This window comes from Pseudonaja textilis, chromosome 4, assembly GCF_049901715.1.
Source record: "Pseudonaja textilis isolate UNSWEBS1 chromosome 4, rPseTex1.2, whole genome shotgun sequence".
Classification (NCBI taxonomy): Eukaryota; Metazoa; Chordata; class Lepidosauria; order Squamata; family Elapidae; genus Pseudonaja; species Pseudonaja textilis.
Genome location: NC_141993.1, coordinates 37860257 through 37881286, shown reverse-complemented (window position 1 = coordinate 37881286; position 21030 = coordinate 37860257). Strand labels below are relative to the sequence as shown.

General features: G+C 36.6%; 1 protein-coding gene across 3 annotated transcripts in view; it reads left to right on the top strand.

Annotated features, from left to right (window-relative positions):
• Positions 1–21030, top strand: part of PLPP4 (phospholipid phosphatase 4) — a 122954-nt gene that overhangs the window by 22392 nt on the left and 79532 nt on the right. For 2 of the 3 annotated variants that reach the window (XM_087932641.1, XM_087932642.1), the window contains exon 2: positions 16352–16460. In XM_087932641.1, the coding sequence (XP_087788767.1) occupies positions 16352–16460 (109 nt within the window). Of the gene's footprint in view, positions 1–11843; positions 11883–16351; positions 16461–21030 lie in introns of those variants that run through there. The other variant, XM_087932643.1, reaches the window with a different exon arrangement.

Here is a 21030-nt window from a genome sequence, read left to right as displayed (position 1 = left end):
TTCCTTCTACTATTTTTTATATTTTTGTGTTTAGTATTATTAACTAACAAAAACGTAGGATTTTCTCTATTGAAGTGCACGCAGGATTTGTTATTCGAAAAATAATAGTGATATTGCTGATGCTTGTCTGTAGGAACTCCTTCATCACTTTTGCTTTGAATTCTGCATGGCATGCTCTTTTAAAGTTTGAAATTGATTTGGTTTTCTGTTTCATGGTTTTGACTGAGTTTTCTGAGTTTTCTGCTACTTATTTAGGCAGGATTTCCAGAAAGTACATTGATTAGTATCTGAAACTAAAACTGGTTATTTTGTAGTACAGCAATGCCTTTTTAATCTCTAGTAAGATTTAACAATAACTGATAAAATTGTCAATTTTGAAAAGTCTGCTTTACTCAGGTCTTATGTTTCATTGTTAATAACTTATAAAATTTAATTTCATTGTTGATAACTTATAAAATGGGAGCGTTAATTGCCACTGAGCAAATATTTGGGCAGCTTTCTTGGCAGCTTAAGAAGTTTGTGCAAGAATGCCTGCCCTGTTGTAATTTGGATGTGGATGTCAGTTTTAAAGAATCTATAATATGAAAAGGTAAATGTTTCCACTTTTCTTCCCATTGCATCCCATTATTTTAACCCCATTCTGATGGTTTGTATCAGCATTATTTTAAAATAACTAGATCCCACAAACTCAGAATCCATTAATTCCTGATCTAAATTCTTCATGTTACAGATAGCACTTACTTGTTAAGCACAGGGCATGCAATGTCAGGGAGATCTACACATGCTAGATACATAATGCAGTCCTGACAGCTTAAATTGCTAGTTCATTCTGTTCAACACTGTGTGCCTATCCTTGATGCACTGCAGGTAGATGACTCTTAAACAGTCAGATTAGGTGCTCAGATTTCTGGTTCTTCCATGCTCCTCCTCTGATCTTGCCTTATGCCTCCTCATGTTGTGTTGCCTTGTGCCTTGCCAGGTCCAGCTTTCACTCTCCATGTAATACAGCTAGGATTTCCCCACTGAAGTGATACCCATTTATTTGCTTTTAATATTACATGCTTGAACTCTTCCCTAGGCAGGAGCCAGGGACCAAGCCTCTGAAGCTTACCCTGTCTCACAGAGCCGGGCTCAAACCACTAGAATTCAGAGCATTTCTGGTCAACAGTTCTAGTATCATTAAGCCATTGCTCCATCACATCCCCACAATTAGCACCAATTGTAATTTAAAGCATCTTATAATTATGGAACCACTGAGAATGGCAAGATAAGAATGGGGACTCCTGATTTATGGAAAAAAAATTAAATACTATATTAAGTGTATATTAAAATAACTTTGACCCTTAGTACAATCAAAGACAACAAAAGTTTATATTAATTTTATACATTGTTTTTTTTTAAGTTTTATTGTTTTTAAGACAAACTTAGACAAACACAACATTAAAACATCAAGCTATCTTCCATATATCTACATACAGTGTGTGGGTTGGTTTACAAATTGTTTTGTGCTTCCATTTCATAGTCTTTACTTACAATTACATTGTATATGTTCTCATATTGTCAATCAAATATTCCTAAATAATATAATTGTTAATCAATCATTTGACTATACTATTATTCATTCATGTTTTACAAGATAATCCATATTTTACTTAATTTGTTTTATGACCGTTCATATCATCATCTCAAATCTATCCTATAATCATTTTGTAGATATAATAAAAAATACATCTTTATATATTCATTATGTTCTAAAAATCTACATATTTCATTACCATGTTTTATTGTCTAACCATTGATAGAATAGATCCCAAATTTTATAAAATCGTTTATCTTCTTGTTCTCTGATTTCAAATGTTAATCTACTCATTTCAGCACATTCCAATATTTTCTTAATAACTTCCTCCTGTTGGTAGTTTCTCATTTTTCCAGTTTTTAGCAAATACGATCCTAGCTGCTGTTAATACATTTACAATCAAATATTTCAATTCTTTACTGTATATTTCAGGTAAAATTCCCAATAAAAATATCTCTGGTTTCAAGTCTATATGCTTTTTCTCATTTTTTCCAACCATGTGTGTATTAATTTTATACATTGTTAATCTCCGAAGTAAAAAGCAAGTATTGTTTTGTTCACAAACACATTATTCAGTAAAGGAGCCAAATTTTAGTTTATATGTAGTGTAGAGCTGTTGTTATTGCTTTATTCTCCTAAGGTTTCCAATTGCAACATATGGTTATGAAAGCTGGAACATCAGAAGGCTGGATAAAGCAGAATGGATGTCTTTGAATTATGATGCTGGTGAAAACTATTGAGAATACATGGACTGCCAGAACAAACAATCCTTCAAAACTAGATGACATGAACCAGTCTTCTTCCTGGAAGAACTAAACACCAAATGTTTTGGGAATATAATGTGAAGCTAAAAGTCATTGGAAAAGATCCTGATGCTTAGAATAATGGAAGACAATAGCAATAAAAGGCAACAGAATATAAAGCTACTAGTTAATGTCACTGTAGAGATATTATTAGAGGCATATCCCTTGGGAAACTCAAAATTGTAAAAAGAGTAATGATTAGAGCTAACATAGACATCCTTGATATCGGTGAGTTACACTAAGGCAATGGTCAATTTAAATGAGATGATTTTATGGTTTTATTTATCTGGAAATGATATCATCAAATGAAAAAGAATTGCATTCTGTGTAAGCAAAGAAGTGGATAAATGTGTTGAGAATCACAGAGCATACAGAGATTGCATAATATCCAAATTCAAGGCAAGCCATTCAACATCATACTATAATTCTATGCACCAAATGTAGACTCAAATGAGGATGAATTCAAACTTTTTACAGTACACTTCAATGTGCCCTCAAGCAAATACCAAGGAAGAATCTGAACAAAAAACTCTTACCGGATACATTGGATGAGGTTCTGAAAATCAAGAAGGAAATTTTTAAAAATTCCAGAGAATAATTTCCCAATTTTGGATTTGCAAAAGAAATTAAAGAATTTAAAATGCTAAAGAAATTTGTAACAAGGACCAATAATCGTGAATGGATACAGGAGAAGAATGCTCTTTATAAAATAAATAAAGAGACTATAAAATCACTTTATTGATTGGGAAAAAATGGGATACGTTGTTACTCTGGGTGATCTTTAGTGGATTTATTGATATCTTCCTGGATTTGATTATAATGAATATGATATAAAAATTGCTTTTACTTATTATAGTCTCTGCAGCTGCGTAGGAATTTGAAGTTAAAAGAGCAGGAATACTATGTGACCTCAAATTCCTACGCAGCTGCAGAGACAACAATGCAACACCGACCTGCTTCAAATTAACATTTCGTCACAGCACAGCAGCTATTAAACATATCCTGAAAAGAACGGAAATGGCTCTGCTCAGGAACGAGAAAGAGTTTCCAACTCGATCAGTTAAACAAAGGTTTCCTAATTATACCTCTAAAATTGAGCAACAAAATCCACCCTCTACTTTGGGACAAGATAAAACAACTTACAACTTGGAGAGCTGAAACTGAAACCACTTACAAAAATGACAAACTCCTGAAGAAACTAAAGAAATTAGAACATGACAAGAAAGCCCCCAACAACTCACAACAACACCTGAAACAAATAGTATATAACGTTTCCAACAGAGAACTCACCAAAACAGAAACAGATGTCCTAAGCAAAGGATTCAATTATGCTATAGCACCCCAAAAAATCCCCACAGAATCCATCATATGTGGAGTGGAATCCAGCCTAACTAAATTAAATACAGATGAAGCTGATAGAATAAGACACCAAGTCACTAACATCCTATGCACAAGCAAACCACCCAAAAGCAACTTGCACAAAGAGGAACTAAAAGCCCTGCAAGCCTTAAGGAACGACAGCAGCATAATCATACTTCCAGCAGATAAGGTAATGCCACAGTAATAATAGATAGAAAAGACTACGAAACAAAATTGACAGACCTACTCCAGTACTCCACATGCAAACCCATAAACACGGACCCAACCACATATCTGGAAAAAATAACCAAGAAGAAAATTATAACCAGCCACATGAGCAAACAGATCCAACAGACAATCATCCCAAGAGAAAAATCTCCCAGATGCCCCTAAATATTCGGCCTCCCAAAAATACACAAAGAAGGCATACCTCTCAGACCCATAGTCAGCTCCAGAGGAGCACAGCTACAAAACCTAGCCAAATACCTAGCAAAGCAGCTACAGCCCCATGCTGAAGCAGCAGCTTCACATGTACAAAATTCATACCACGTCTTGGAAATGATCAAAGATCTACACGTGGAAGAAGATCTGCTTGTAAGTTTCGACGTGTTTTCAGTATTCACTCAAGTCCCAATAAAAGAAACTGTCGATATCATCAAAAATAAATACCAACCACCCAAACACCTCATGGAACTAACAGAACACCGCTTAACCAACACATATTTCATAGACAAAGGACAAAGATACAAGCAAATTGAAGGAGCCCCTATGGGATCACCACTATCACCCGTCATTGCAAACCTGTTCATGGAAGAATTCGAATCCAGAGCCCTAGCCAATGCCACTCACAAACCCAAACTATGGTGAAGATACATCAATGACACATTTGTGATTTGGCCCATGGAAAAGAAAACCTAAACAATTTCCTAACACACCTAAACAGCACACACCCCAAAATCAAATTCACCATGGAAACGGAAACAAACAACCAACTACCATTCCTAGATGTACTAATCTACAAAAAAACAGATGGCACACTAGGACACACCATATACCAGAAGAAAACACACACCAACCGCTACCTCAACGCCCAATCCCATCACCACCCAGCACAGATAAACTCCATGGCTAAAACACTAATTACTAGAACCAAACGCCTGGCAGAGAAGACACACATAAAGACTGAACTATGCACCCTGACTAAAGTACTGACAGCTAACAGCTTCCACTAAAGCAAAATCACCAGCTTGATCCACAAAAACACACTGAGACATAACGGAGACCTAGAAGCTGAACAGACCTATGGAACAGCTGTCCTGCCCTACATAAGAGGTACTACAGACAAAATCAGCAAGATACTACACAGGTATCACATCAAGACTGCCTTCAAAACAGACAGAAAAATAGCAGCCATCCTTAGAAACCCCAAAGATAAAATGGACCTGGATAACGAAGACATATATGAAGTCCCCTGTGCATCATGCCCAGCCACATACATTGGACAGACCAATAGAAGAATAAGTACCCGCCTGGATGAACACAAAAATGCAGTAAAAAAGCTGGAACACACTTCCTCGCTAGTCCAACACATGAAAGCCACAGGTCATAGCATCAACTTCAATGGCACCAAAACCCTAGCCACTATAAAAAACCCCAGCCACAGAATTATCAGGGAAGCCATAGAGATTGAAAAAAGACCTGAAAGCATGAATAGATGACTCCACCAGACTGTCAATTATTTGGAAGCCTGCACTAACAAGCAAACAAATCTCCATACCACAAGCCAGGCAAACACCTGGGCAGATCCCCCCGATACCTCCAGCTCAAACACACCCCAACCAGGCACCCAGATGAAACCTAGCTTCCTAACTAATGATAGCTATCCATTTACTCAGAGCCAAGCTGCACTAAAAGCCTCCAATGGGAACACAATGTTGCCAGCCAATCAAGACAAAAAAAGCCACAAAACAGACAGAAGATATTAGAAACACCAATCAAGTAGAACACAGCAAGCTCCAAGACCAATAAACACAGACCAAGACTCCCAACCAATCAGGATTAAGAAAAAACCATTCTGGCACAGCAGTAGGCTAGCCCAAAATTTAAAACTGAAACAGCTGTGAAAGTCTGACACACAGACAAACACAATACAGAAGCCTGATGATGGCAGATGAGATTCTGCCGAAATGTAGCTACAAATATTTGCGTACCACAAATATCTCATATCTGCAACCCATGAATAGAATCATGGCCCTCTCCTCCCGAGTAGACCACATTTTTCTCTGATCCTCTCCTCCTTGCGTGCCCTAGGATGGATAGGGGATGGGCCTGGGTCCTCCTCTGACTGCTCAGCTAGACTCTGCCCTTCCCCAGCCTCCTCCACCACCTCTGGAGCCACACTTCCACTCCCTGTTGGCTGTTTCTCCTCTCCCTCAGAGTCAGTCTCCACCAGGGGCATGACTGTGTGTGTGTGCATGTGTTTGTCCATACATATATTAAAGCAAACTCTCATAACTTATGGCCATACAAAATCTGACCTTAGCCTTTCAGTCATTCAGACTTCTCTTCCTTTGCTGCTACTTGTTCAGGCTTATTTGCTAAAAAAAATTGTAATTGAAAATATTCTTCTGAGGTCAGAGATTAGTATACTAATCTAATGTAATGGAGAAGCTGTCCTTGCACTGGTGTTCAGATAAAATTCATTTGGCTTGTGTAGGTACAAAAAAGAGAATTTTGTCTTAGCCTATGATTATCTTGAGGCAACCAACACTAATGGTTCCATCCTATTAGTTCATAATGTGGTATATAAGACATAAAGCCAGCCAAGGTATCTGTCACTCGAAGCAGAACATTTTCTCTTTCAGCACACATTGATGAAAAAGTAAATCACATGTTGCTGCCCCTTCATTATTCCCAGTTTTAGATGGTAGGACTTATATACATCCTGAATTCCAGAGGAGAAAAAAACCAATCAGGAAATAAATGTATGTTAAATAGCCTTGGAATGTTATTTCTAAACACTCTAGTCTTCATGGTTTGGTTTGTGTACATATGTTTAATATGATACCTACATTCTTAGCTAATGTTCAAAATCTAATTCTTTATAATGAACTAGAATGGTTAATGTTCCTTTTTTGAAGAATTGCATTTAAAGTTGAGTTGTCATTTTTTGCACAGTGCCAACAGTGCTATTTCAGTGCTTTGTGACAAAAGTGTTCTTTTTTTCCCCAAAGTTTTTATTTTTTACAACAAACATATGAACAAAACATAAAAACATAAAACCATCTTTCAGTTATATACACACAGTGTGTCAGTTGGTTACAGTCTTTTGTGCTATCCTTTTTTTACCATTACTCACAAGTTATAAAAATTCTCACCTTATCGATCTAGCTTGTGCTGATATAATATCAATTATTAAACATTCATTTGACTATTTTTCCATCATTTTATATGAGATATTCTAATTTTCATTATGATTTAATCTTATACATTCATCCAATGGTTATATATTTTATATTCGTATTCTATATCAATCTATTAACTTTCATTGTAAGGCTTACTAGTCTATTTCTTTACTATGTCTTTTTATCTAACCATTGATAAAATAAATCCCATATCACATAAAATTGTTTATCCTCTTGTTCTCTAATTTCAAATGTCAATTTACTCATTTCAGCACAGTCCATGATTTTCTTAATAATTTCCTCCTGCCTAGGTATTTTTTTATTTTTCCAGTTCTTAGCAAATACAATTCTAGCCACTGTCAAAACATTTACAATCAAATACTTCAATTCTTTACAATATATTTCCAGTATAATACCTAATAAAATTATCTCAGGTTTAAAGTCTATGTGTTGTTTTATCATTTTTTCCAACCATGTTTGGAATATAGTCCAATATCTTTTTGCATCCAAGCATGTTCACCACATGTGGTAATATGAACCAGGTATCTGATGACATTTCCAACATTTATCCGATTTATCCTAAAGTGTTCTTCTGATGCAGAGCCACAAAATAGGTTAGTGTGGGTTTTGAGGTGTCTTTAGCCCAGGAAATTGGAAATGGAATCCCAAATATTTGAAAACTTAGATTCTGCTGCCCAAGGTGAGGTTTAGGAGAAAAAATAATTGTGATAGTTCTGTCTTGTGTTGCATGACAGTGAAGAGGTAATTAATGCCAAATATTTGCAGGGTTTGTTTCTTAAAAGGTAGTTTGAGCCAATATTTTTATTAAAACTTTTTTTAATTCTACGTTATTCATACTGACTAATTACTATTGCTCATATATTTCTCAACTAGACAAAACAATATTTTGTTCATATTGGGAATAGAAACTTGACCAGCTTTCCACAATCTATCTAATACACTGAATTATATCTGCCACAATCATCCTTGTGCCAACTTATTAGACCTGTGATAGATTTCAGTAAATTTGAATGTTGCCAAATGGAACAATGTGGAAGCTGGATTGGAAAGCCTGATGTAACATCAATCTAGGAATGTCCCAAAAGTTCTTTTTCAAGAGGCAACTGGATTTTCTGGTTTTTCTTTGAAGACATTTCACTTCGTATCCAAGACTCTTCTTCAGCTTCAGAGCTGAAATGTTTTCAAAGAAAAACCAGAAAGTCCAGTTGCCTCTTGAAAAAGCACTTTTGGGACAATCATGACCTGGATGACTGAGAATCTGCGTAGACACCAATCTAGGAAGAAATTCAGTCAGTGGTTACTATTGTTTGCACTGATTTGCAGATACTAGCTATATCATCATAGCAACCCTGCTTCTTTTGCTGGGAGATATAGTCCCTGAGAATTGTAATTGCAATATTATAATTGCTTGCACTTACACAAGTTAACACTAATAGAACAATATTTTTGAAAGCAGAATCAAAATATCTAAATATTTGGAAAGCATTGTATTAATCCTTACAAATGGAAAATCTATATATTTTGCCAAATAATAAAAATTAAAAAAAATGTTTTGGCATTCATTTAACTTTCATACCATGAAGGTACTAGCACAGGATGACATGTTATGACTCTGTTGAACTTCTCATTTCTCAATCAACATCACTTGACTGCTATTTTAGGAGATGGAGAAGTCATGAAATATGATGGCCTATCATCAACTGCCGCTCATAATTGAGGTTGAACAAGGGATGCTGTTGGTTTAAGTAATATCACTATTGAAATTGTAACTACATTCTAATTCACAAATGAACTAAAAATATATATAAACCCTGAAGGTGGAAATGTTTAAATCTACAAACTGCCACATGCTTCTGTTAATATGCTTGCATAGAAATTCTTCATTAGGCTAAAGGGATATGAGAATGCAGTGAAACTTAGAAACAAAGTAGCTCCAGGTGGAGGAAAAACAGAGCCTGGAACTCAGACTGCTTACTGTATCTCTGACTCAAAACATCAACAGGGATCAGACCAATATTTACTTAATTGATGGAAATTACAAATTCAAGTTGTCATTAATAGGATGCAGTGACATTTGCAGGCACGCTTTGAAAGGTTGAGATATGCTGAATTTGATAAAAATACATGTCATATCCTGGAGATAGGTTCTTTTCAATGTCTATTTATTTAAAGGAAAATGCCTGTTGTTGTTATTAAAGTAAGGAACAGTTTAACGTACTTTTCAGATCTCTCAAGGAACTGTTATCTACCAGTAGATGCCTTCAAGTTGAGTCTCATCTTTACTATGGACAGATGGTCTGCATTTCAACTGGACCCTGATGATTATCTATAATTAGCTCTTCCAATAATATTCTTATGAGCTCTTTGATCCTGTCCATCCATCTTCTGCTATCATTTGCTTGTGTCATAAAGCTAAAGTCTGTTGAGTTTCTGCTTAATTATAATTCTCCGCCTCTCCCTCCTCCTCCCCCCCCCATTTTTTTCTCCATAAGCTAAAACTGGATGGGAATCTGTTATATAAATTTTATTCTTTCTGAAGCTCTCTGGATTACTGATTCACACATTACAAATTGTGATTGCCAGATTTGGTTCTGAACAATTTGGGAATACTTTTACAAATGTGGCAACATGAAGCTGGACTTTAGTGGCTTAATTTGATTTAAGGAGTGGGTTTCAGCTAATTTCACTGCATACCTCCAGGATAGTTTGATAGCACGCTCTGTTTGATTGCTGAAATCTTTCAAATGCACAGTGATTCTTTCTGAATCTGCAGTCTGTAACCTTTGAAATATGTTTCTTATATTGTTGCAAAGTGACATCAACCAAGAGGATATTAAATTGGTACTGGCCTCTAACAGACCAAATTGGAAGCTTTACAATAGTGCTCACTTCCAAGTAAGCTTGTATAAGTTTGTAGCCAGAGACATTTCAATATATATATAAGATTTAAATAGATGTGTAGTAACGATCCAATTCATTTCTGTGTGGTTGCTATCGGCATTCTATCTTCACCAAAACCAATCTGCACAATGTTTTTCACTGTTATTTGTTTTATCTTTAAAAATGGCAATGCTATGCTACCAATATAAATTGTCCGGTCTGGCACAATTATGACAAGGTAATATTATATTAAAGTGTATGTGTCTGCCTTGCTATTAATCAAATCTGAACAATGCAAGTATTTTGTGTATTTGAGAGACACTGAATGGCTTACCTGCTTTTTAAAGGATATTTCTTGCTTTATTAATTTTAATTTCATTACGTTTGCAGCAGACAAGAAAATATGTGTATTCTGCTATAGCACAACAAAACTACTAAGAACCAATGCTAGATATGTTTCAAATATCATTTTCAGGAAATGGAGTGTTTGACTGGAGAACTCAGAAATATTAAGTTCACTCAGGAGTTTTTCAGCAGTTTCTCCAAAATAACTATGCTGAAAGTATTGCTAAGGTTTCAGGTATAGTCTGATTCTAGAAATGTCTATGAAGATTCTCAGTCATCACAGTTAGATCAAAATTGGGTTTTATTTTGAAAACGCAGCTGGGCTGATTTCTTTTTGAGGAAAAAACATTATTTTTCTCTTCCTATCCTAGAAACTCTATCAGTTGTATTGGATATATCTCCCATAGCATCCAATACAACTGATGAAGTTTTGCAGGATAGGAAGCAAAACATCTTGTTTGGCGTTCCTCAAAAATTCTTCTTATTCTTGAACCTTCAATTTTTCAGGAGATAGTATTTTAAACCAACCTAGCATGCACTTGTTTTGAGTGTATACATAAAACAGGAGTCATCAACCTTTTCCCATAGTAGACATTGATGTGAGAATAAAAACTTAAAATATAAAATTACCAATGCCTTGAGAAAGTTCACATGAGAACCAAGAAATATTGTGTGATTTAGCTGGTTTACAAAATCTTGGTCATCTAATGTACATAAGTATATATTTAGATATAGATATAAGTAGGCACTGCGATAAAGAACTGTGATGTCTTTGAATGTGACTAATAAATTTTGAAATGTCATAATTGCACACTAAATTTTAAAGAAGCTTCAGATGGCATGAAATATCTGCTCACCACAGGCCTATATTCATTCTATGTATTGGGTGAATTGCTTATAGAATGTAAAATGAAAGAAATCCAGGCTACAGTCTTTGAAAAGCTGTGAGCTCTGACTGGAAACACACACACACACACACACACACACACACACACACACACACACATATATATATATATATAATTCAGCTTTGTTCGGGTATTTTCCCACATCATTGTAGCTGTGCTTTTTAAAGTTGTAGCAATGTTTCGGCAGAATCTCATCAAGCCAGGCAAACACCTGGGCACAAACAGATCCCCTCTGATACCTCCAGTTCAAACATACCCCAACCAGGCACCCAGATGAAACCTAGCTTCCTAATAAATGATAGCCGTCCGTTTACTCAGAGCCAAGCTGCAGTAAAAGCCTCCAATACGGGAACACAATGTTGCCAGCCAATCAAGATACAAAAAGAGCCACAAAACAGACAGAAGATATTAGAAACACCAATCAAGCAGAACACAGCAAACTCCAAGACCAATAAACACAGACCAAGACTCCCAACCAATCAGGATGAAGAAAAAAACCATTCTGGCACAGCAGTAGGCTCCCCCAGATATATTCACATGGTCTGTATATGAGTACTTAACAGATGAGAAAAAGATGATCTCAGAGGTATGTTTTGCTGCACCAAAACTAAAAGAGCAAAGAAAAGATCTCTCTGACAAGTCTAATAGGAAGTTTAAGGTTGTCAGGGCTTGATTACAGCATTAGAAGCATAATCTGGTGATGCTATATTGATATTTTTCATATCTATACTCTTAACTTGCCTTTATTACATTGCAGCTACATTATTAAAGATGCCAGTCTTTAATGTAAAAATTCTCACTGCTTGTCAAACTGTCAAGTCTGGTCAATGCTGAGTGGAGAGAAGAGATTGCTTGCAATTTATGGGAATAATTTATAAGGCTCTCTGAGCCTCCATGCATACCTTGCACTTACCTGCACCCAAAACAGGCCACATGGGGTCTCTTGGGAGGGGAAGGATGGGTGGGACCAGCCAGGAGTGGGATTTGGGAGTTCTCCAAACTGCACAGAATCTTAGTTGGGGCTCTTCAGAACCCCTGCGAATCCCCAGCAGCCTAATTAAGTCTACCATCTTGAACAGGAATTGTGAGTCCAAATATGTCTGAGACAGTGTAACCCTTTCTAGAAGCAAAGGTGGCTAGTGCCCAGAACCAGGGATTCCCAAACCTCAAACTTGCTAGATTTGAATTAAAGCCTGTTGTGTCCCATTCAGGTATTCTGACCCAAGCCCCAAGTTCAAAGCAAACAAGCACCAGAGATAAAAGCAAAACCTTTTTAATGCTTCTCTCTGAATTCTGTTCATTCACAGTAAAATGCTATTAAAAACTAATCATCCCAGATAAGAACAAGTCTTGCCAAGCTTGTGCAAGGCTGCCAAGAACACTAGATTAAATTGCAAGGAAATAATCAAAACCAAAAGTCTCCAAACACAAACCAGGATAGTCCGAACTTCCACAAGACTTGAAGTTCAAGAACTTCTTTGCTTCCTGCAAAGAATCCCACCTCTGAGGACTGGCTTTTATCCCTTACGGGAGAGGCCATCACCTTGCAGCTTTACTCCCAAGTAAAATGCTGCTGCAGCTGCTCTTTCCTTTGAGCAGCCCTGCGCACACATGCACTGGGCACAGGCTCCTTGGAGTCCTCTGCATCACTGCTGCCAGCCTCCACAAAGTCTGAAGGCAGCACTCCACTCTCTGATAGTCCTGGGCCAATCCCTGCATCACATGCAGGCTGCTCATCCAAGTCCTCGCTGTCCGAGACCCCAGCCGTCCACACCTGCTGCTGGCAAACCACAATACCAGGCTTCCATAGCTTCTAGACAGAAGCTCCTTGGTTAATTACTTGATTGAAATAAGCAAAGTTTACATTATAATGCAGCAGAAAAAGCATCAGCAAATGAAAGTCCAGGAAAAGTGGTAACATCAGTCTTTCCACCCAGCTGCTCTCGCCATTAGGAAATAGGTTGTGAGATAGTGATAGGGAGATATGGGGGAACGAGACTGTAGTATGCCATTTGGCCTGGCTTTAGAATTTGGCTCCGTCACCCTAGCATTAAATTTTCAACTGCCAGTATGTTGAATTCTAGCACTTGGAAGTTATTGTGAATAGGATAGAGTATTGGAATTTTCCAGGTATTGCCAAATTATAATTTCCGGCATCACTTCATACTGGCTATTCTCTCTCTCTCTCTCTTTCTCTCTCTCTCTCTCTCTCTCTCTGGGTGTGTATTTCCAAATAAGTAGTAGGCTCCTGCATTTCTTATCTGATTGTTTCTTTGGCAGCATCTCTTCCCTTCTTTTCTCAAGATGATCAGCGTCTGGCTTCCTGGGTGTTGGGTTGGTTTCAACAATATCTGGGTCTTCCAGATAATCAGCCTTTTCCCATCTCAAACTTGCTGAATTTAAACAACCCAAGAATCAAATTTAAACACAAACAAATTGTTCTGGGTTATCCCCCTATTTTTGCTTTGTTAGGACATCAGGACACTACAGGCACAGGAAATGTTTATATTATTTACAAGTTTGGAGCTTGTGGAAAATGCCTGCCAATTAGTGTTTGCCCTTTCTGGATGTAACCAAGCATAGAGAACTGAGAGCCAATTAGTGCTTTCTTGTCAACTAGTAGCTGAATGCTTCACCCAGATTTGTACCTAAACATGTTTCTGCTTCTCTTTGCAAAAACAAAATACAATAAATTGACAGTATTTCCCTATATGCCCATGCTGCTAATCTTCAATTACATTCCATACTGTTAAATACAGGTGTGCTGGCAATTCTACATTTGAGCTCCTTTAGCTAATAGTGCTATCTTCAGTAAGAGCACACTGTGCCTTTGAACACAAGGCAGAAAGACTCTTCAGTGTTTGAAGGTCACTGTACTGAAATGGCATTTTTTTCTCTCCACGGATGCCACTGGTACAGGGATAGATCAAAAGAAGCTTGCAATTGCAGGCCACAGCTGCAACTTCATATGAAGGTGATGTCAGGGTTCCAAGTAATAACTCCATAGAAAGCAGAACACCGAGGCAGGCATGTTCCTCAAAGAACAATTTTATTGGAGATATGATATTGGCACAAACTGGTGAAAACCAACTCTGAAAGTTCCTGCGGTTTTCACCTGATTAAAATGTAAAAGTTCCCACTTTCCCCGAACAATCAGTTACATTGTCCAATCAAAGTGCTGGCTGGTTGCATGGTAACTGGATTCCTCCTCTCTCCAGGCACCTGTTGAAATGTCCTTGGTTCCCATAGGAAACTATTTTGGTTTCACCACAAACCCCCGTCTAGCTATGTTCCCACTCCCTATCCCTTCTTCGCACTGTGGCAACCCTGAAGCCTCCAAAATGGCCCCAGCCATTTCGCTTCAGAGTTGACAGCTAGCTTATAATACTATGAGTACTGGACCTTCAGCTGGAAGATCTACTGAAAAGTAATAGTTTCTCATTCTTGGTGTCTGCTTTATCTTTCCTTTTACTTTAGACCAGTGTTTCTCAACACATTTAAGATCTATAGACTTAAATTCCACAGCCAAGAAAAAAAGGGAAAAATAGCTTTATTGCTTTTTTTAGCTTCTTAAAAATATTCCTCATACAGGTAGTCCTTGACTTACGACTTTAATTGAGCCCAACATTTCTGTTGCTAAGTGAAACAAGTGAATTTTTCCCATTTTATGACATTTCTTCCCACAGCTGTTAAGTGAATGACTGCAGTGAATCTGGCTTCCCCATTGACTTTGCTTATCAGAAGTGCAAAAGATGACCACACGATCCTGGGACACTGTAACTGTCATAAATATGAGTCAGTACATGAATTTTAATTACCTGAGTATAGACCAGTTGCAGTGGTTGTTAGAGTGAAAAATCAGTCATCAATCACTTTCTTCAGTGTTGAATGCTCACTAAACAAACTGTTGTAAGTCGACTACCTGTATTCAAGCATGTCCCTAAACTAGCAGAATAAACTTTTGCTTATGGGAAACAGTATTTATGGGGCAAATTGCAAAAGCAAGATAAATTGATTATTTTAATAAGTCTTGAAGTCTTGATAGTGAGGACATTCTATAAACGAGGATAGGAACCCAACAGATTCAGAACATAGGTGGCTATTTAAGTACACTTTCTAAAACATAACCAGATACACACAGTATTCTTCCCCAAATTGTTATGCTCTGCAACACTGAACCGTGGTGTCGCAGTGGTTAGAATGCAGTACTGCAGGCTAAGCCACTGTTCACTCCAGGAGTTCAATTCTGAGCAGCTCAAGGTTGACTCAGCCTTCCATCCTTCCAAAGTGGATTAAAAAAGAGCCCAGATTGTTGGGGGCAATATGCTGAGTCTGTACACTGCTTAGAGAGGACTGTAAAGCACTAGAAAGTGGCATAAGTGCCATTGCTATAGCTATCTTTGTGTTTTTATGGTTTTGCTGTTTTTATGTAGTACTCCAACAGCTGTAACTGAAAAAGCTCTTATCTTCTAGACCAGGGGTTTCCAAGCCAGTACTAGCCTACAGCCCATTGGGAACCAGGCCGTGCAAGAGGTGGGCAAGCGTGCAAAACTCCATCTGCGAAATGGCTGGCGTGAAACACCCTACTCCGCTGGTGCTGCTGGTTTGCAGAGCCAGAAGTTTAGGACTGCTGTTTTAGACCCTATCCACTGCTTAGTCAACTCACATTATAATAAAATCATGGAATTTGGTTTTAGAATACTGAAATGTTAATTAATACTCAGATTTCAAAGATGAGATTTTGGGTAGTAGTGATGTAAATAAAAACTCTCTTATGATAAAGAACATCATGTCAGTTTGTTGGGTTGATTTGATACACACACACACACACACACACACATACACACACACACAATTCACTCTGGGCACCCACAATAGAGAAAGAGAGCAAGGGAAGCAAATCACCCCTTCTATATATCTATTTGATTACATGTGGCAAAATTGATAATTTCCTTGGTTTAACTTTTGACAACATCTCTTTTCGAAATGCTTTTTGAGTGTTTTGAAATTCATTCCAATACATGGTGAAACTTTTTTTCCTTATTGTTTGTTTAGTTTTACAGAGTTTTTGGATCCATTCCAAAGAATTATTCAGCCAGAAGAGATCTGGCTGTATAAAAATCCACTGGTAGAATCTGACAACATACCTACGCGTCTCATGTTTGTAAGTACTAGAATTTAATGATCATTCAATGATGACTGAGACTCATTTTATGGCTCTTAGCAAATGTAAAGTGGAAAAGTATGTTTTTAACAGATTGATAAGCAGGGAAATGCATTAATGCAATTCCTAACAGTGTGTAGTAAATTCAACACTGTAAAATAATTTGTTTACATATGGTATGAAAGATGATGACAGCTAGTTAAGCAGTCTTATCAACAATTATGTTTGCTTTTTATTAATTGCTGGCTGTATCATGGTTCATAAAGAATTCTGAGGTTAAATCAAATTGAAGTTTGCTTACTACCTAGCATCTATTTTTAAAAATTTCTGTTATAACTGATCTTTTCCTCATCATCATGATCATATATGCGTAGAAAGGCACCTGCACAGCAGTTAATGATTGGTATAGCCTAAATCTCGGTTCTTTTCCCAGTTCACAAGGCAGCTTGTATAAATCTCAGCAAACTGTGCCAGAGGGCTTTTCATAGAATCCATACCATGATGCTGTCTGGCTTTTCTTGGACCTGATAGCAAAACACTATTACAGTCACTCAGGATAAATGATGATGCTGGAAAATCAATTATGCTTGCCTTGGCACAATAGTTAGGCTGGCTGAATAAGGAGTATAAGGACCTATCTACGTTTAGTATCAGTTGGTCTATATGGAATGCCTAATTGTTTTAGTAGATACTTTGAACAGATATGCAAACTTTTGTGCTCAGCAAAATGGTATACACAAGTCATTTAATTTTAAGTGGTTCCTTTTATATTTCTTACATTTCTGGGGCATAGTTAATGCTACAAATGCCTTGAAATTGGGTGGATGGATGGATGGATGGGTGGGCAGACGAAAAAGAAAGAAAAAAGAAAGAAAGGAAAGAAAGAAAGGAAAGAAAGAAAGAAAGAAAGAAAGAAAGAAAGAAAGAAAGAAAGAAAGAAAATCTGCACAGTTTTGGTGCCTATATCTTATAAAATATAAAATAGTTACAAAAAATACAAAATAGTTATTGATGCTTCATCTTTTAGTAAACACTGAAAACCTGTGATTTTCACTCAAACACTTTAGAGAAGAATAGTGTTCCATTCCAATACAAATTATTGCTTTTAAAGAAGTGACTAATTGAAAGGTAAATATTGTAGGATATCTACATATTATTCATATTTCAACAGAGAAAAATTCAGTTTTCTTTCATTTGCTAACAAGGTAGTTTAGTTAACCACTGATTTTTTTTTAAAGAAGAAAAATAAAATAGCCACAGTTCAGTAGAAAAAACTATGACTGGCATAAAATATGCTGTCAAAGCTGAAGCATATCTAAGTGAAAGACAGTATTTTCAGCATGACTATTAAATGTGATTTGTCAGTGAATTTTTCTACAGCAAAGGAAGAACAATTCTGAAATGCCTTTTTGGGAGGATTTGCAAGACTTAGTGTCTTTTCAAGAGGCAACTGGGTGAGAGTACAAGACGATCTCAATTTTAGGACAAATAATTGTACACGCAAGCATTTGTTGTATATTGTGTTGAAAGACAGTGCCCCCTCTCTACTTTGTTACATTAATACAATTGGTGGGAGTATCTTGGGCACAATTTCATAAGCGTGGTATTTTGACTACAGCACTTAATGAATCGTTTCTCCCCTCATGTTGAACTGTCAGAATGTCTGTCTATTGTCAAAAGTATAACAGTGACAACATTAGCAGCAGTAAAACGGCTCTTGAAGAAGAGAATATCTCCAAGGACATAGAAAAGAGGGAAAGTTCATTAGACCATTTATGAAAACATCTAATCAAGATGTGATTTAAAACTAATGAAGATGCAAAGGTGATCAAAAGATGGTTTTTCTATCTATTCTTTCTTCTATTCTTTCTATTCTGGAAGAGTAATTTTATAACAACATGTCAGCCACTGTTTTTGATACTGCCAATATAAACTTTCTAGCTATACTTACAAAGGCTCTATAACATAAGTTTGAGTTCCTGATTTCAGCTTGGATCCCCCTTCCCCTGTCCCTCTGTCTTTTGTACTTTTTTTAAAACAAATTAAATGTTTAATTTTTAATTTAATTGTAAGCCAGCCAGAATTTTTGAGAGTTTTGGGTACTCAAAATATTAAATGAATAAATAAACTAAAAATAAATAAATCATAACTCACAGTAGTAGTGTCCAGTTTTAGAATTTGCCTTGCTCTTGCTTTACTTTTTTAATAGTTCTATTATATTTACCATGAATTTATTGTAAATTTTGGAGCAATTGCAAGAAATATAAAAAGATAAACAAATAATAAAGAAAATACTTCTGAAAGTTCATATACATTTTTAGTACATTTTTCTTATGGTAAACATTTTTGTACACGTTGACTAGTGTGTATAAATAACATTCCCTACGAGTATTATGTCATGCAAAGTTACCCTGATACATAGAGTTTTACATTTTTATGAAGAGGCAAATATTGGTGCCCTGGAAATAATTTTATATTTTAGAAATTCAAACTAATCCAATTTATAAGAATTAACCTGAATGATTTCTGTCTCTGTTCCTTCACCGTAGGAGAAATGGCAACAAATGGTATCATTTTGAATAAGATAATTGTGGTCAGTAAAGATTAAACCTTCGAGTGTTCCTTAAAACAAACTGACAGACTGTCCTCTATCTAGCTTTCTTTTTATCGTCTTTTTTAAACTGAAAGATGTAATTCTAGGTCTGTTGAAAAATTACATGTCCCTGAAAATGCAGTTGAGAGGCGCTTCCAGGGGTGGGTTTCTACCGGTTCTGTCCATCTCTGTAGAACTGGTAGCTCTGAAGAGCAGCAGACATAGAACCAATTCTATGTCTGCTGATGTTTTTGCCCACCCGCCCACCCGGGCTCTTACCTGACCTTTATTTCCTGATTTTTCAACTTCAGCTGTCTTCTCTGCACGCACCGTGCTGATGACGATTTACAGGCCCGCCCCCGCAGCGCACAACGAAGCACATCATAAATCACCAAATCTCGTAAATCACCGAACTGGTAGTTAACCCTGTTGGATCCCACCCCTGGGCGCTTCCTATAATCCATTAAAATGATCAAAATTAGGTCTTCTTAGATTGTTCCTCTAGGCTGCTTCCTAGCAGAACAATTGCATGCAAAATAGAAAAAAATGAATGAGCAAATAAATACTATATATAGGTAGTCCTCGACTTACAACAGTTCCCTTAGTGACCCTTTGAAGTTACAATGACAGTAAAAAATGACTTATGATAATTTTTCACATTTATGACCGTTGCAGCATCCCCATGGATTTACATTCAGCTGGACAACTGACTCACCTTTATGACAGCTGCAATGTCCTGGGGTCATGTGATCTCCTTTTGCAACCTTCTGACGAGCAAAATCAATGGGGAACCCAGATTCACTTAACAACCATGTTACTATTTTAACAACTGCAGTGACTCACTGAATGAATGTGGCAAAAAGTCATAAAATGGGACAAAACTCACTTAACAGATTTATCACTTAACAACATAAATTGTTGTTGATACCTAGTCATACATCTAGTGCATCTAGTGCACTCAATTGTGGTCATAAATTGAGGACTAACTTTATTTAGATAACTAATCATACATCTAGTACACCATCTAGCATTTGGTTGAGTATATTTGGTTGAGCATAAGTGCACCAACGTGTCTACCATCCCTGTTCTATTGTTTCTTTTATTTTTCTTATATGTATCCATGTATTCATAACTATGTTTTTACTTATACCTATTACCTTGTAAGCAATTGACAAATAAAAATAAATAAATAAAAATAAATAAATGAGTAGTAAATAAATTGCACGAGAAAAGATGTTTAGGGGACTGGAGACCAAAACATATAAAGAATGGTTGCTAGAATAGGTATGTCTAATTTGATGAAAAGAAGGACTAGGGTGAAATGATAGCAGTCTTCCAATGACCTTAGGGTTTATCACAAAGAAGAGGGAGTCAAGCTATTCTCCAAAGCACCTGAAGGCAGGACAGGAAGCAACGGATGGAAACTAATCAAGGAGAGAAGCAATCTAGAACTAAGGAGAAATTTCCTTACAGTTAGAACAATTAATCAGTGGATCAGCTTGTCTGTAGAAGTTGTGAATGCTCCAACACTGGAAGTTTTTAAGAAGAGATTGGACAACCATTGGTCTGAAATGGTGAAGGGTTTCTTGCCTAAGCACTGGATTAGAAGACCTCCAAGGTCCCTTCCAACTCGGTTATTCTATTCTGTTCTGTTCAATTCAATTCAATTCAATTCTTGACTGAGTTTTAAAAATCATTTAAAAAAATGCAATTATAAGATTAACAATGCATGATATGAGGTGGCTATAAATCCAGTATTAATGTACCTGGAAATACAAAGTGGGAATATATTTTACTTCCCTTCCCACTGAGCAGAACATAATAAATATGATTTGTTTAGGAAACACTGATATTCATTAACTGATTGATTCACAGGTGCATTGGATATACTGTACACAGAAACATTTTAAAACTGACTCAAATTGACACACGTGGACACAGTATCTGCATGTACTTCTCTATCTGTGTGGGTCATTG